The following is a 16,604-nucleotide window of genomic DNA, read 5'->3' on the forward strand; positions in this document are numbered from 1 at the left end:
ATGGACTAGGTTAGAAATAGTGTTCTAAAACTGGAGTCATTTGGTTAAGGGATTCATGAGATACATCCCAACTCACTCCCAAATTAACCTTGTTTGAAAATTTGCAGGATCTCATAACACATTTTAGTAATAAAACTGGGAGTGGGGGAGAAGGATCCATGGGTAAAAGCAACATAAAACATCCATCACTGAACTGCTCTAAGATCCAGCACAGAGTACCCAGAAAGTCAAATTTTATTAGATATTCATTCAGGTTCCAAGAAATGTTGCACAGGGAGCTCTGAGGATTAGTGCATTAGAGACACAGGTTGCAGCAATTTGTAAAAAAGACAACATTCTTAGCTTCCTAAAATTCACAGGAAGACTCAGATTATCTGGAGAAATTGTATGACAGTGGAGTATGGCAAAGTGGGGGCAAAATATTCTGTGACAACTTATTGTTTCCTTTTCTTCTTCAGGATGAAAACTAGCCAAGAAACAGTGGGAAGAAACAGCACGACAATCACTGGATTCATTCTCCTCGGTTTTTCTGACATTCCCAGCCTGCAGCATTTATTTTTTTCGGTGTTTCTGGTCACCTACATAGTTACCTTGGCTGGAAACCTTCTAATCATTGCCCTCACATTGGCTGACCCAGCCCTTCATACCCCCATGTACTTCTTCCTCAGGAACCTGTCCTTCCTGGAGATGTGCTACACATCAGTCAATGTCCCCAAGATGCTTGGAAATCTGCTCTCTGGGGATAAAGCCATCTCTTTCACAGGCTGTGCTATGCAAACCTATTTCTCTTTTTTCCTTGGTGGGTCAGAGTGTTTTCTCTTGGCGTCCATGGCCTACGATCGCTATGTTGCAATATGCAAGCCTCTGCATTACCCCGTGGTTATGAACAGGAAGGTGTCCACTGGACTGGCTGCTGGATCCTGGCTCAGTGGTTTCCTCATGTCCTTTGGTCACACCAGCATGGTATTCATCTTACCCTTCTGCAGATCCCATGAGATTAATCATTTCTTCTGTGACATCCCTCCACTGCTGAAGCTGGCATGTGGAGACACTTCCCGCAATGAAATGGCTGTCTTCATGGTGGCTATGTCCTTTGTCACCTTTCCCTTCATGCTGATTCTCATGTCCTATGTCTGCATCATCTCCACCATCCTGAGGATGCCATCGGAGGAGGGCAGGAGGAAGTCCTTCTCCACCTGCTCCTCACACCTCGTGGTGGTGACACTGTTCTATGGCTCTGCTTGCATTATGTATCTGAAGCCCAATTCCTCCTACTCACCAGACACAGACAAGTTTCTCTCTCTGTCCTACACGGTCATCACTCCCATGTTAAACCCCATCATCTACAGCCTGAGGAACAAGGAGGTGAAGGGAGCATTCTGGAGAATGGTGCGGAGAAGAAGGTTCCTTTGAATAAAGGAATTTGATTGTCTGCAAATGTCTCCAGCTCAGTTGTTTTAAAGGCTTTATATCTATGTTAGGACCTTATCTGGCCCCAATACCATGGTAACTGAGCACCTCATAATCTTTAGTGGATTTAACCTCATACTGCCTCTGTGCAGTAGGAAAATGCTATAATTTAAATTTTAAAGATGGAGCTGTGACAGGTTGAATCACAGAAACCTCCTTGGGGGCTGCCATCTTATGTGCTGAGACTATCCCTGAGCCTGTTTCCCCTGGCAGCTAAGGACTTCAGTGCCCTGCCTGATTTGAACCAGACACACTTGCCTGCTGCAAAAAGAGACCCAGGTCTGAACAATAGCCCTCAAAAGCAGGTTTAATTGAAAACATGTCAAAAAGTGTTGGGGGAGGGATAGCTCAGTGGTTTGAGCATTGGCCTACTAAACCCAGGGTTGTAAGCTCAGCCCTTGAGGGGGCTGTTTAGGGAACTGGGGTAAAGATGTGTCCAGGGATAAGTCCTGATTTAAGCAGGAGGTTGGACCATACAACCTTCTGAGGTCCCTGATATTCTAAGTGTTCCTGTCTCCACCACTCAGATGCCCACACGCCACAGAAATCCTTTTCACACTTTATAAAGCTTATACAGGGTAAACTCATAAATTGTTCGCCCTCTATAAAACCAATAGAGAGATATACAAAGCTGTTTGTGCCCCCCCCAAGTATTTATACATACTCTGGGTTAGTTAACAAGTAAAAAAAAAGATTTATTAAATACAAATAGTAGGATTTACTTGGTTCCAAGTAATAACAGACAGAACAAAGTGAATTACCAAGCAAAATAAAAGAAAACACACGTCTATGCCTAATACCATAAGAAAATGATTACAGATGAAATCTCACCCTCAGAGATGTTCCAGTAAGCTTCTTTTACAGACTAGCCTCCTTCAAGTCTGGGTCCAGAAATCACTCACACCCCTCGTGGTTACTGTCCTTTGTTCCAGTTTCTTTCAGGTATCATTTGGGGGTGGAGAGGCTATCTCTTGAGTCAGCTGCAGACAAAATGGAGGCATTTACAGGGGCTTAAATAGACTTTCTCTCATGGGTGATCCCCCTCCTCTCTCTTATCCAGAATTCAGTTCCAAGATGGAGTTTTAGAGACACATGGGCAAGTCACATGTCCATGCATGACTCAGAACTTACAGGTAGCGGCCATTGTTCACATGCTACCTTGACTCAGGTAGACTTCTTATGTGGATTGGAGCCTTCCAAGATCTATTGTCTATTAAATGTTTCTTGACTGGACACTTAACTTGCAAATTCCTTTCTAAAGAAGCTGACCAAATGCCTTACTAAGGCTACTTAAAATCAACCAAGTACATAGCCAATATTCATAACTTTGAATAGAAAAATGATACATGCATACAAATAGGATGAACATATTCAGTAGATCATAACCTTTGCAGAGATATGTTACATCACATATGTAGCTTAAAACATATCTCTGTTATGTCATATATACATTCATAAGCATATTCCCACATAGCACTATGGGGTGCAATGTCACAGGAGCAATGAAGTACAATGGCCAAATTTCAAAAGGTGTTTAGGTTCCTCAGTACGCAGATAGGTGCCTAATGGGACTTTCAGAAATGCTTAAGTAGTTAGGCACCTAACTCCCATTGACCTAGCTACATTTGTGAATCCCAGAAGGCATCCATCTGCATCCTTAGGTAACTAAATAAATACCTTTGAAAATCTGTCCCTAAGATTGTTAAAGGTATAGATGATGCTGTGATCATCCTAGCTGATTTAGGAGTCTAAGTCTCATTTTCAAAATGGAGTAAGGCACTTAGGAGCCTAAATCCCTGTGACTGTAAATGAGATTTTGTCTCCTAAGTGCCTAAATCTCTTTTGAAAATGAGACTTACACTCCTAAATCAGTTAGCTGTTGCAATTCTGAGTATGCAACACATAAATACTTTTAAAAATCGGAGCCTGGTATCCTTTTAAAATTTTCTCAAGGGTCAACATTTTTAAAGGTATTTAGGTTCCTAGAGGGATTTTCAAAAGCCTCTGCGCACCTAAAACCCATTGATTTCAATATCCGAATACTTTTCAAAACCTATGTCTACGTTAATTATCACACAAGAAAGGTGTGGCAGAACAGGGAGTTGAATGCAAGTCTTCCGAGTCCCAGGCTAACATCATAAGCCTTGCACCACATTTCCTTTCTGGTCCATCTTCTGAGCTCATGTAGACTTGTATAATTCTGGAGTAAGGCCACTGAAGTCAACTAGTGAAAGCAGAGTAAATCTGGTGTGACACCACAGCTGTTGATCTGAAAGCTGGATAGTGATGCAACCAAATTAAAGATTAAGTTGGAGAAACAAAAAGAGGGAATGCATTAATTCTGGAGATGCAGCATTGTGCACACCACCAGAGGTCACTCTTTCCCATTAATATTTACTCCATCCCAAGATTCAAGGAGATTCTGTAGGTTGAAATTTGGCTGCACAGATTTTGAGAGTTGGTCTGGGACCTAGAGAGACTTTGAGAACCACAGGATCCATGTCCAGCAGAAACACTTAATATTCAGTTTTATATCCATTACCCCGATCCCTGTCTTTTTTCTACGTATCACTGTAGCAACATGAGTGCAAAGTTAAACTTGCACATAGTGCCTTCCCTAAGAAGTCAGAGTTAAGGTTACATATTCCTTATCACATGAGAGATCACATTCTATCACACAAGGAGGCAGAGTTAAGGTTATACATGATTTATTATAGAAAATTTCATTCAATCCAGGTTTATATATTTTTACCTTCTACCCAAACAAAGTACAAGCAACAGAAGAGTCTCAGAAAGAGTATCACCCATAATTCCCCTTTCCCAAACTATTCTCTAGAACCAATTTTTACACATCAGGAGGACCACATGGTCAAAGAAGGAAAAGGTAACCGTCTGCTTCCTAGCAAAAAGAAAATTCTTCTCCACAGAAAGAAGCTGATTGTTCTGGCTTCCAATTGATCTAAGAAACCTTTCAAGCCACAACAAGTGATGCAAGTGTTCTTAATGCGTTCCTCAGAGTGGAGCTGAGGATCTGGCCCCAGCAAAATCTGCACTGTAAACCAAGGTAACTCAGCTGGGATCAATGGAGCTAATTTCCCTCTCCTCATCCCAATGTGAATCAGGAGTAACTACAATGGAATCAGTGGACCTGATTCTTCTCACGCTCAGTTGGGTGAGAATCAGGAATAGCTTAATTAACATTAAAAGGCTTGCTGATATGCTCATTCATCCCAAAGTGAATCAGCTCAATAACTCAATCAAAGACTGTCATAAACAGACAGTTGAGGGTTAATGTCTCTTTCACCTGTAAAGGGTTAACAAACAGTGAACCTGGAACACCTGACCAGAGGACCAATCAGGAGACAAGATACTTTAAAATCTTGGTGGAGGGAAGTCTTTGTTTGTATGTTCTTTCTTTGTCCGTGTTCTCTCTGGGTTCTGAGAGTTACCAGACGTACCTACAAGCTCTCTAATTTTCTGTTCAAATAATGAGTATAAGTACCAAAGGCGGTTTAGTCTTTTTGATTGTTTTCTTTATTTGCAAGTGTGTATTTTGCTGGAAGGATTTTAATGTGTATTTGTGCTGGGGGGAAGGCTCCTCTCTAGTGTCTATAAGCTAAAAGACCCTGTAACATTTACCATCTAAATTACAGGGACAACTTTTACTTTTTTTCTTTCTTTTTATTAAAAGTTTTTCTTTTTAAGACCTGATTGATTTTTTCCTCTTGTTAAGGCTCAAGGGAATTGAGTCTGTACTCACCAGGGAATTGGTGGGAGACAGGAAGAGAGAAGGGAGGGGGGAAAGGTGGAATCCCTTTGTTTTAGATTCACGGAGCTTGAATCTGGATTACCTCTTGGGGAGGGGGAGATAGGAGGGGGCAAGGTGCACTCCTCTCTGTTTTTAGATTCAAGGAGTTTGAATCACAGTGATCTTCCAGGGTAACCCAGGGAGGGAAAGCCTGGGAGAGGCAACGGTGAGGGAAAGGGTTTACTTTCCTTGTGTAAGATCCAGGGGGTCTGGGTCTTGGGGTCCTCTGAGAAGGTTTTGGGGAGACCAGAGTTTACCAGGCACTGCAAGTCCTGGTTGGTGGCAGCACTACAAGATCTAAGCTTGTAATTAAGCTTAGGGGGATTCATGCTGGTACCCCATCTTTTGGACGCTAAGGTTCAGAGTGGGGATTTATGCCATGACAAAGACAATGATCCTTGTTCTTTTTTTCAGTTACACTGGTGTTTAATTAGGCTAAATCTGCTGAAGTTAGTGGCCTAGTTTATCTGTTTTGTCCACAGTGTCCCGTGCATACCACCAGTAACTTGCTGGGAGGAAGGAAAGATCACGGCAAGATGCTGCCAGATGCTTTTATGGCTCTCTGTTCTCTAGGCCAATTTGAAGGCCTATTCAGCTTCTTTCCACTTAGAGTACCCTCTGGGTTTCCCTAAATTGCAGTAACGTGATGATGGTGTCAAGAGGCCCTTCCAACAACCAGGGATTATTGAAATTTTAAACTTGGACAAATGTACCAGCTCTGACTTTGCTCAAGCTGGTGCACAAAAAATAACAATGTAGTGGCAGCTGCATGGTTGGCAGGATGGACTAGCTTCCTGAATCCATACCCTGGTTTTCAGATGGGACTGGCAGGGGTATCCAACTCTGGACAAGATGCAGGGTCCCTCCTTGCTGGACTTCGCGTATGCCTGTCAAAAATGGGAGCTGGAGATGATCCTGAGACATTCTTAGTAACCTTTCAATGGGTGGCCACAGCCATTAGGTGGTCCCCAGAACACTGGGTTACCTTGTTGGTCCTCTATCTGATGGGGCCAGCTCAGGCAGCATACTGGGGCTGATCCCCCATGATGCTTTGGACTACAGGAAAGTGAAGGCTGCTATCCTGGACCAAATGGGTATTAACCCAGCCACTAACCACTGGTGATTCTGTCAGGAAAGGTACCCAGCAGTGGCTAGACCCCGGGTGGCAGCGCAACACTTGTGTGACAGTGCCTGGTGGGGGCTGGAGCCAGACCGTAAGTCAGTAGCCCAAGTGGTGGAAACTGTGGTGCTAGAAGAGTTCACTCAAATCGTCCTGGCTGGGGGCAAGGAGTGGGCACTGCAGCACCGACCAACCACAGTGGCTGAAGCCATAGACCTAATGGAGGACTACTTGGCCACTGATGGGTCTGAACCATGTCCCCAAAGGTCAGGGAGTCCAAGAGAGAAGGATGTAGCAGCCAGGGATATCCATTGCCTGATGATACCAGTGGGCCTACGCTGCCTTCCTCCACGACCAGTCAGCCCGCCGAACCCTGAATGTAGGCGACCGATCAGCCCGGCGCAGGCCCGGAGAGAGGGAGACCCATTGGGGGAACCTAGCCTACCAAAACCCGATCCAGGGACCAGATAAGCTTGTTATGTATGTTGGAAGTGTGGCCAAAGGGGGCACTTTCGGTGAGACTACTTATATATGGACTGTGCCAATGGACAGGCCTGGGTAGCTGGCACTTGGGCCAAGAAACAGAGCCCAGCTAAGCTCCTGACCACTGTCTGAGTGGAGGGGATACCCATAATGGTTCTAGTCAACTCAGGCTGCAGCCAGACGCTCGTGCGGGGAGGCCTGGTCTCTGACCTCCCACCCTTCAAAGCAATGATACACCTCCAATATATCCATGGGGACATCCAACCCTATCTGATCGCCACAGTAAGGCTAGAGATTCGGCACCGAGAGGAGGTCCTTGAGGTTGGCTTTGTCCCCAAACTGACCTACCCTGTGGTATTGGAATGCAATTGGCCAGCATTTTTGGAAGATCCTGACGGAATATGACCTCTGAAACCCTGGGAAAGTGGGGGAGGGTCGCGTCCAAAAAGAACTACTCGGCCATCCCTCAGAGTCTGATCTCAGAGAAGGACCATCTCACTTCACAGATACACCTGTGGCTCCACGTTTAGAGACAGAACATCCTGTGAGAGATGCCCAGACAGAGCTGGAGCGCGATGAGGACTTCGTCCAGGAACAAAGGAAAGACCCGACCTCGAGTAGGGCTTGGGGGCAGGCAACAGATTCCAAACAAGATGGAGGGGCTATCCCCCCAAACACCACAGGGACCCCGGTTCTGGATCAAGAAGGGTCACTTATATAGGGTGGTACACGACCCTCAGATGCAAGAAGTCATCTGACAGCTTTTAGTCCCCCGGAGGTTATGCCAAAGCCTCCTGTACCTGGTCCATGCAGTACCCTGGGTGGGTATGTACCATTCTCATGAGTCACCACATCACTATGTCCGGGGACAGATAGTGTGAGATGACCACAGGCCCCTCCCCAAGAAGATGTGAGCCACTGTCTGTCAAGAACTGGAAACTACGCTTGTCAGAGTCCCCCCCGCAAACTCTGAACTCTGGGGCACAGATGTGGAGGCCCGCATGAAAGACCCCCGTAAGCTTATAGGAGGAACCCCAGAGCCTACGGCTGCCCTGCTGCCCCTGAACCCTTGGGCAGTTCTGTTGACTCTGGCTGTTGGGCCTTACTGTCTGAATCTCAGGACATCCTGCTGCCCCCATATGTGCTTGTTGGCTCAATCATGCATCAGATGCTCAGGGGGGCCGGGCAGCTGACCAGAGCATACAACTGCCAGAATTGGAATGCCAAGTCTACCCAAATTCCTTGGTCCAAGAAGAGTAACACCATGCATATATCTATGATGGTAGCACCTCGTTCCCTTGCAAACATTGAGGGTGCTTGTCATCAAGGGAATATGCTGGGAACCACCATATCATGCAGCAGCATAGGCTGGGAGTTTCAAGATGGGTTTAAGTGAGTTAGGAACCCCCTGTCCACTGAAATCTAGTGGGAATTAGATGCCTAATTCTTTTAGGTCCCTTTAAAAATATCGCTACATAAGTGTTATCTGTTTAGTGGGAGTTGGGGGGCTAACTCACTTAGGTCCATCTGAAAATGTCCCCATCCCCATTCATCACTCCCATTAGGTCATATGGGATTGTGATAGCTGGAGTTATGAGACGTCTCAGACAGAGCTGTTCTGAAAACAGGGATTTTTTGGTGAAACTATTTTAGCAACCAAAACCAAATATTTACAGCCCCCAATAAGCAGTATTTAAGCATGGAAGGCATTCCAGGAAGCTGTATATGTAACCTGGCAGGACCTGGCCTGTTCCTACAACAGTGCCTGCTCTTATTCCCTGCTTCGGACTCTGGTTGTGTTCTGCAGCTCTGATTCCTGGCTTGACTCCCGACCTGGCTCTGACCCTTGACTTCGATCTTGATCTCTGACTAGACTCCTGATGCTGACTCTGAATTTAGGACTGAATCCTGGTTTCTGACTATGGCTCTGACCCCTGCTTCAGCCACTAGGCCTTTCTCCTGCTCTGACCACAAGACCTAAGTCCTGGGCCAGACTGCCCACAGCCTGATCATGACTGCTATGGCTGGAGAGCACTATAGACTCACATGTAAAGCCCAGACCATCTTGCTGCAAAAATGCCATCTCTGGTCACTTGAGCTCACAGAGTCCAGCCCTTTGCTGTTCACCATCTAAGGGTGGGATTGTCACAAGTACCAGAGCATGAATGGGACGCTTGCTCCTAGATGACTTAGGTTTCATTTACACTGCAAAAAAATCTCATGCATGGCCTGGCTGCCCTGGGTCAGCTGACTTGGGCTCATGGGGCTATAAAACTGCAGTGCAAATGCTCTCACTTGGGCTGGAGCCTGGGCTCTGAAACCTGGTAAACGGGGAGAGTCTTGGAGTCTGGCCTCCACACCATACAGGAACATCTATGCTGCTATTCGTAACCCTGCAGCCCAAGCCCCATGAGCCCAAGTCAATTGAGACTCAGGGCTGCAGATTTTTTATTGCAGTGTAGACGTACCCTTAGGTGCTTTTGAATATCTCACCCAAAGGGTCTATGGCACATTGCTGTGCAGTGCCAACTCTCAGAGAATAAATCTATCTCCTTCGCTGGCTGTGCCACACAGATGTATTTCCTCCTCTTCTTGGATACAGTCAAGTGTTTGCTTCCATTTCCTACAGCCATTACCTGCCAATATGCCACCCACTGCACTACACATGCAAAATGACCAAGGCAGCATGTGTATGGCTGACACTGATCTGGCTGCGTGGCATCCTCATCCCACTGGGAAACATGGCTTGGATATTCATCTTGCCATTCTGTGGACCTGATGAGATTGACCATTTCTTCTGTGACTTCTCTCTGGTGCTAAAGCTGGCCTGTATCAATATGTCCCCAGACGCGGTCGCAATCCTAGCTAGCAGCACGCTCATCACTGTCTTGCCCTTGCTCTTCAAAGTGGGGTCTTACACATGTATCATAGTATCAGAGGGGTAGCCGTGTTAGTCTGGATCTGTAAAAGCAGCAAAGAGTCCTGTGGCAACTTATAGACTAACAGACTTATTGGAACATGAGCTTTCATGGGTGAATACCCACTTCGTCGGATGCATTTTAGTCTATAAGGTGCCACAGGACTCTTTGCTGCATTTACATGTGTTATAGGCACCATCCAGAAGATGCCATTGGTGGAGGGCAGGTGTAAACCTTCTCCACCTGTTCCTCTCACCTCATCATGATGGCACTAGTCTAGTGCTCTGCTAGCGTTATGTAATTACAACTCATACCCAGTTACTACCTGGCCTGGGACAGGTTCCTTTTCCTGTTCTACACAGTGGTAATGACCATGCTAAACCCAATCACCTACAGCCTGAGGAGCAAGGAGGTAAAAGGGGCTCTGTGGAGAACCTTACAGAGAAAATTGTTGTCTTAAGAATCACTTGGTTGTCCTTTTCAAAGGTACCCATTGATGTTACATGCAAAATCTGAGTAGAGCTAGTCATAATTTTTTGACCAATTTTTTTCAAAGAAAAAGACAATATCATAGAAATCAAAATACTTTGTAAAAAGCAGTTGATTTCAATGATTCTTTTCAATGGAAAAAATATGATTTTTCATTTATTTTCAGACACCTGCTTGTGTTTTGTTTCTGTTTTCAAAATCTAGAAAAAATAATCTATTTTTGGATTTTTCCCCTCCACTTTGTTTTTTAACATTTCCTCCTTTTTTTTTCCACTGGGGATGAAAGAATGAGAGGAATAGGAGAAAAAGTGGAGGTGGGAATTCAAAAAACAAAATTTCAAAAACAAACATTTTAGACTTTAGAAAATCAAAATGAAAAGAAAATTAGGATTCAAAACAAAACAAAAATATTGTTTAGAATTTTTAGTCAAAACATTGAAAAGTTTAACTGAAAAAATTAGAAAGAGAAATTATTCTTCAAAATTTTTAATCAGAGAAAGATTTCGATTTTTTTTGACAAGCTATGTCTGTTTTTTTAACTAACTGTTTTAGTCCCCTTTGAGAATCCCAACTTTCTTTTCTTTCCCTTCTCCTTTCTTCATGTTCATTCACCTCCTTGCCCTTAGTCAGCCTTGTCTATCTAGGCTGAGATTTTCAAACCCACCTATTGGATGTGGATGTCCACAGCACAAAAAATGTAATGGGAATTGGCAATTCAAATTGCTTACAGACCTTTGAAAAGCTAAGCCTTAGACTGCTGTATGTGTGTCTGTACAGCATCTTGTACAGTGGAGCCCTGATCTCTCTTAGCACAGTTGGATGTAGTTGTTGCTCCTTTAATACAAGCAATAAATAGTAATAATTCACAGGATGGTGAAATTATGAGTCTGCATTTTCTCAGGGTGCTGGCTGAAAGTGGTTTGGTTGCTGTGATCTAGGACACTGTCTCCTGTCGTTTGATTCCTCCCATGTTCAGGGAAACAGGGCTGTGTACATTTTTTGTAAATAAACATGATTGCATCATAGATAGCAGGCTCCAGCAATAATATGTCCTAACTGGAGCAACCTGCAAGACCCTGATTTTTTGGCTAGCTGCTCAGGACAAAAGGGCTAACATTTAGAGATGTCAAGTAATCACTATTAACTCAAACAAATTGACTTGAATAAAAAATTAATCATGATTAATTGCAGTTTTAATCTCACTGTTAAATAATAATAGAATACTCATTTAAATTATTATAAGTGGTTTGGGATGTTTTTCTACATTTTCAAATATATTGATTTAAATTACCACACAGAATACAAAGTTTAAAGTGCTCACTTTATATTATTTAAATAGTATTATTATTAAAGTTATTAATATTAAATTGCTATTCTATTGTTTAGCACTGAAATTGTGATTTTTTTTTAATCTCATGATTAATTGTGATTATTTTTTTTAATAGTTTGACAGCCCTAATAAACATCCATCCCTTTTCTGAACAGTTAATCTGAGACCCCAATAATACGCAACAGTGAGTCACCATGCATTGTTTCAAAAAGTATTTATTTTCCTGAGTTTTAAATTTGTTACCTTTTTATGCTGCACCATCTCACTAGGAGGTCCTTTTCAGTTGTTTGCCCACTGAGATCCTGAAATCATTTCCATTATTAGTATGATTTTATCATGTGTATTACCATCATGTATAGGATCCCTAGTCATGGATCAAGACTCCACTGGGTGAGGTGCTGTACAAACACATGGATACAGATAGACCAGCAGAGGAGTACAAGCAAACAGTACTGGTCTTCATAACAGAGAGTGGTCTCAACACCCCAGCAGCCTAGTTGTTGTCAAGTTTTTGTGCACATCATGGCAAAGGAGAGTTTTAAGGCGGACTTTGAAGGATAATAAGTTTGTTTTGCAGGTGTTTATGGGGAACATCTCCCAGAAATAAGAGGGAAAGTTCTCTTCCACATTAGACAGACATCTCCCTTCCCCCACATCATTCCCTGCTACCCAGCCACCTGATTCCATAAAAATCATCACACTATCCTGCCCTCATCCTTCATCCAATGTTCCCAAAGTATTTAGACACCAGTTCCCACCATGAGACACCGGCAAAGGCTGAATCTGGAAGTCTAAACACAAGGCACAGCCTTTTACCCCTGAGATAAAGGAGTAGTGCTGTCAGCTGGGTAGCAGTAGCAGGCTATTATCCTCCAGGAAGCCCGGCCACTAGAAGATGACACAGCAAACTAGGAGACCATGTGACTCAGTGGATTGATCACTAGGACTGGCCAGAAAACAAGAATTCTATTTTGTGAAAAACTGAGGTTTCAAAATTTGTTTTCAGTCCACACTGGAATGAAAAAGAAACCTTCCAAAAGACAGTGAGACAAACTCCAGATCAACCAATAGCACAGTGCTTGGAGCACTCACCTGAGCTGTGAGAATTCAACATTCAAGTTCCTGCTCTTCCTGAGTGAGAGGAAGAACTTCAAAGGGGGTCTCCCACATCCTAAGTGATAGCTCTAACTACTAGATTACGGGCTATTCTCGGATAGCTCTGCCTCTTTTTTACCAGAAATTCCACCCTGGTCCTGAAGAACCTTCCCAAACTTCCCAATGAAATTGTCATTGAAACTGATATGCTTCGGCAAAACATTTGGGTTTGGTGAAAAGCCGTTTTTTTAAATGGAAAATGTTTTTTCTTGAACATTTTTCGATCAGTTTGATTGAGAATGGGCCTCAAACACAGGAGACCTAGCTCTGCTCCCAGCTCTATGGAAACTTTTCATTGCCATTGTCAAGGTTTTTTCCCCACTTTAAACTTTAGAGTACAAAAAATGGGGACCTGCATGAACACTTCTAAGCTTAATTACTAGCTTAGGTCTGGTACGCTGCCACCATCCAGAATTTAGTGTCTGGCATACTTTCTGTTCCCCCAAAACCTGCCCTGGGGAACACAGATCCAAACCCCCTTGAATCTTAAAACAAAAAGGAATTAACCATCCCCCTCTTTTTCCCCCTAGACTTTCCCCTCCCTGGGTTGCCTTGAGAGGCTTCACACAGATCCAAACTCCTTAGATCATAAAACAAAGAGGAATTAACCTCCCCCCTCCTTTTGCCCCCACCAATCCCTGATGAGTTCAGACCCAATCCATTGGATCTTAAAACAAGGAAAAATCAATCAGGTTCTTAAAAAGAAAGCTTTTAAATAAAGAAAGAAAAGGTAAAAATTATCTCTGTAAAATCAGGATGGAAAATGCTTTACAGGGTACTCAGATTCATATAGACCAGAGGGACCGCCCCCCCCAGCCTTAGATTCAAAGTTACAGCAAACAGAGGTAAAAATCCTTCCAGCAAAAAGAAACCTTTACAAGTTGAGAAAACAAACATAAACCTTGCCTGGCTATTACTTACAATTTGAAACATGAAAGACTGATTCACAAAAGACTGGGAGAGAGCCTGGAACGATGTCCCATCCCTCTCAGTCCCCAGAGAGAACAAAGAATAAAACAAAAAGCACAAACAAAGACTTCCCTCCACCAAGCTTTGAAAGTTTCTTGTCCCCCTATTGGTCCTCTGGTCAGGTGTCAGCCAGGTTACTGAGCTTCTTAACCCTTTACAGGTAAAAGAGACATTAACCCTTAACCATCTGTTTATGACACGTCCCTCAAATCTCAGACAGTGTGGAACCACACTGGCGGTGATTTCTTCCTAGAACTTTAGAATAAACAGATTAATAAAACACATGCACCTCTACATATATTACTAATTATGTAAACTACAAGACTTTTCACATTTTAAGGACAATTTTTAGCCAGTTGATTCTGGGAAACTTTCATCAGCTACTTTGTTAGAAGCTCCTGAAATGTGTTGAATTTCAAAGTCAAAATCTTGGAGAGCTAAACTCCATCGAAGCAATTTTTTGTTGTTTCCCTTGGCAGTATGAAGCCACTTTAGCGCAGCATGGTCGGTTTGTAACTGGAAATGCCGTCCCCAAATGTATGGGCGTAGCTTTTCCAGGGCATACACAATGGCGTAGCATTCTTTTTCACTGATTGACCAATGGCTTTCCCTCTCAGACAGTTTCTTGCCGAGAAACACAACAAGATGGAACTTTTGATCCGGTCCTTTCTGCATTAAAATTGCTCCTACACCATGCTCAGATGCATCTGTGGTTACTAGGAATGGTTTGTCAAAGTCTGGGGCCCTTAGCACAGGGTCAAACATGAGTGTCGCATTAAGCTGGGTAAAGGCCTTCTGACACTCAGTAGTCCACTTAACTGCATTCGGCTGGGTCTCTTTGGTCAGGTCTGTTAGTGGGGCAGCGATTTGGCTGTAGTGTGGTACAAATCGCATGTAATACCCGGCCAAGCCTAAGAGGGATTGGACCTGTTTCTTTGACTTTGGGACAGACCACTTTTGGATAGCATCCACCTTGGCCTGTAGGGGGTTTATTGTTCCTTGACCCACCTAGTGTCCAAGGTAAGTCACTCTGTTTTGGCCTGTTTGACACTTTTTAGCCTTAACAGTTAGTCCTGCCTGCCTGATGCGCTCAAAAACTTTTTCCAGGTGTTCAAGGTGTTATGCCCATGAATCAGAAAAAATGGCCACATCATCAAGGTAGGCAAGTGCATATTCTCCCAATCCTGCTAGGAGACCATCTACAAGTCTTTGGAAGGTGGAGGGTGCATTTTGCAGCCCGAAAGGAAGCACATTAAATTCATACACCGCTGCATGGGTGATGAAGGCCGACCTTTCTTTGTCGGGTTCATCCAGCGGTACTTGCCAGTACCCCTTGGTTAAGTCTATGGTAGAGATGAACTGGGCACGTCCCAATTTCTCCAATAGCTCATCAGTGTGTAGCATTGGATAGTTGTTGGGAAAAGTTACAGCATTTAGCTTATGGTAGTCCAAACAAAAGCGTATTTCCTCATCTGGTTTGGATACTAGAACAACTGGAGATGCCCATGCACTGGTAGATGAGCGGATTATACCCATCTGTAGCATGTTTTGGATCTCCCATTCTATAGCAGCTCGGGCATGAGGAGACGTCTGGTAGGGTGAGATTCTAATTGAGTGAGCATTGGTGTCAATGGAATGGTATGCCCATTCTGTCCGTCCTGGCGTGGCTGAGAACAATGGGGCAATGCAAGTGCACAGCTTCTTGATCTATTGCCGCTGCAGATGTTCCAAGGTTGTGGAGAGGTTCCCCTCTTCCACACCACTGTCACTCTTTCCTTCGTAGTAGACACCTTCAGGCCACTCAGCAACATCTCCTCCCTGGGCTGTAAAATGACAAACCTTTAAGTCTCTGGAATAAAAGAGCTTGAGAGAATTAACATGGTACACTTTAGACTTTAGGGTGGGGGTGGGGAATGCTATGAGATAGTTAACAGCTCCCAGGCGCTCTTGGACGGTGAATGGCCCTTCTCATGATACTTCCATTTTATGGGCCTCTTGCGCCTTCAAGACCATAATCTGTTCTCCTACTTTGAAGGAATGCTTTCTGGTATTTTTATCATACCAGACCTTTTGCTCTTTCTGAGCATCCTATAGGTTTTCTTTAGCAAGGGCTAAAGAGTGTCAGAGGGTGCTTTGTAGGTTGCTTACAAAGTCTAGAATGTTAGTTCCTGGAGAAGGCGTAATCTCCTCCCACTGCTGCTTCACCAGCTATAATGGCCCCTTAACCTCGTGACCATACACAAGTTCAAATGGTGAAATCCCTAAACTGGGATGTGGTACAGCCCTGTAGGCAAAAAGCAACTGCTGCAACACTAGGTCCCAATCATTGGAGTGTTCATTTACGAATTTACGTATCATGGCCCCTAAATTTCTATTGAAACTTCTCCACCAGGCCATTGGTTTGATGGTGGTAAAGGGTGGCAACCAAGTGATTCACTGCATGAGCTTCCCACAGATCTTTCATAGTCCCTGCCAGGAAATTAGTTCCCGAATCTGTAAGGATGTCGGAGGCCCAACCTACCCTGGCAAAAATGTCTGTTAAGGCCTGGCACACAGTTTTAGCCCCGGTGTTGCTTAGAGCTACTGCTTCCAGCCATCGGGTAGCAAAATCCACGAAAGTTAGTATGTACTGCTTTCCTCTGAGGGTATTTTCTGGGAAAGGACCCAGAATATCCACAGCTACTTGCTGAAATGGGACCTCATTTATGAGGAGTGGCTGGAGAGGGGCTTTGACCTGGTCTTGTGGCTTTCCCACTCTTTGGCACACCTCACAAGACCAGACATAATTAGCAACGTCCTTGCACATCCCCTCCCAGTGGAAGGACTTCCCCAACCTTTCTTTGGTTCTGTTCACCCCAGAAT

General features: G+C 44.0%; 1 protein-coding gene across 1 annotated transcript; it reads left to right on the plus strand.

The window, feature by feature from the left end:
- The first annotated feature begins 291 nt into the window (after window positions 1-291).
- LOC127032476 (olfactory receptor 10A7-like) lies at window positions 292-2,438 on the plus strand. The gene has a single exon (XM_050919782.1). It carries the CDS (start codon window positions 388-390, stop codon window positions 1,411-1,413), a length of 1,026 nt encoding a protein of 341 aa, XP_050775739.1. The 5' UTR covers window positions 292-387; the 3' UTR covers window positions 1,414-2,438.
- Window positions 2,439-16,604: the final 14,166 nt, after the last annotated feature.

The sequence above is a fragment of the Gopherus flavomarginatus genome, chromosome 12 (assembly GCF_025201925.1).
Source record: "Gopherus flavomarginatus isolate rGopFla2 chromosome 12, rGopFla2.mat.asm, whole genome shotgun sequence".
NCBI lineage: Eukaryota > Metazoa > Chordata > Testudines > Testudinidae > Gopherus > Gopherus flavomarginatus.

Excerpts from the sequence above, each read along its gene's own strand:
- LOC127032476 (XM_050919782.1), top strand. The coding sequence starts at position 388 with ATGACAGTGGAGTATGGCAAAGTGGGGGCAAAATATTCTGTGACAACT.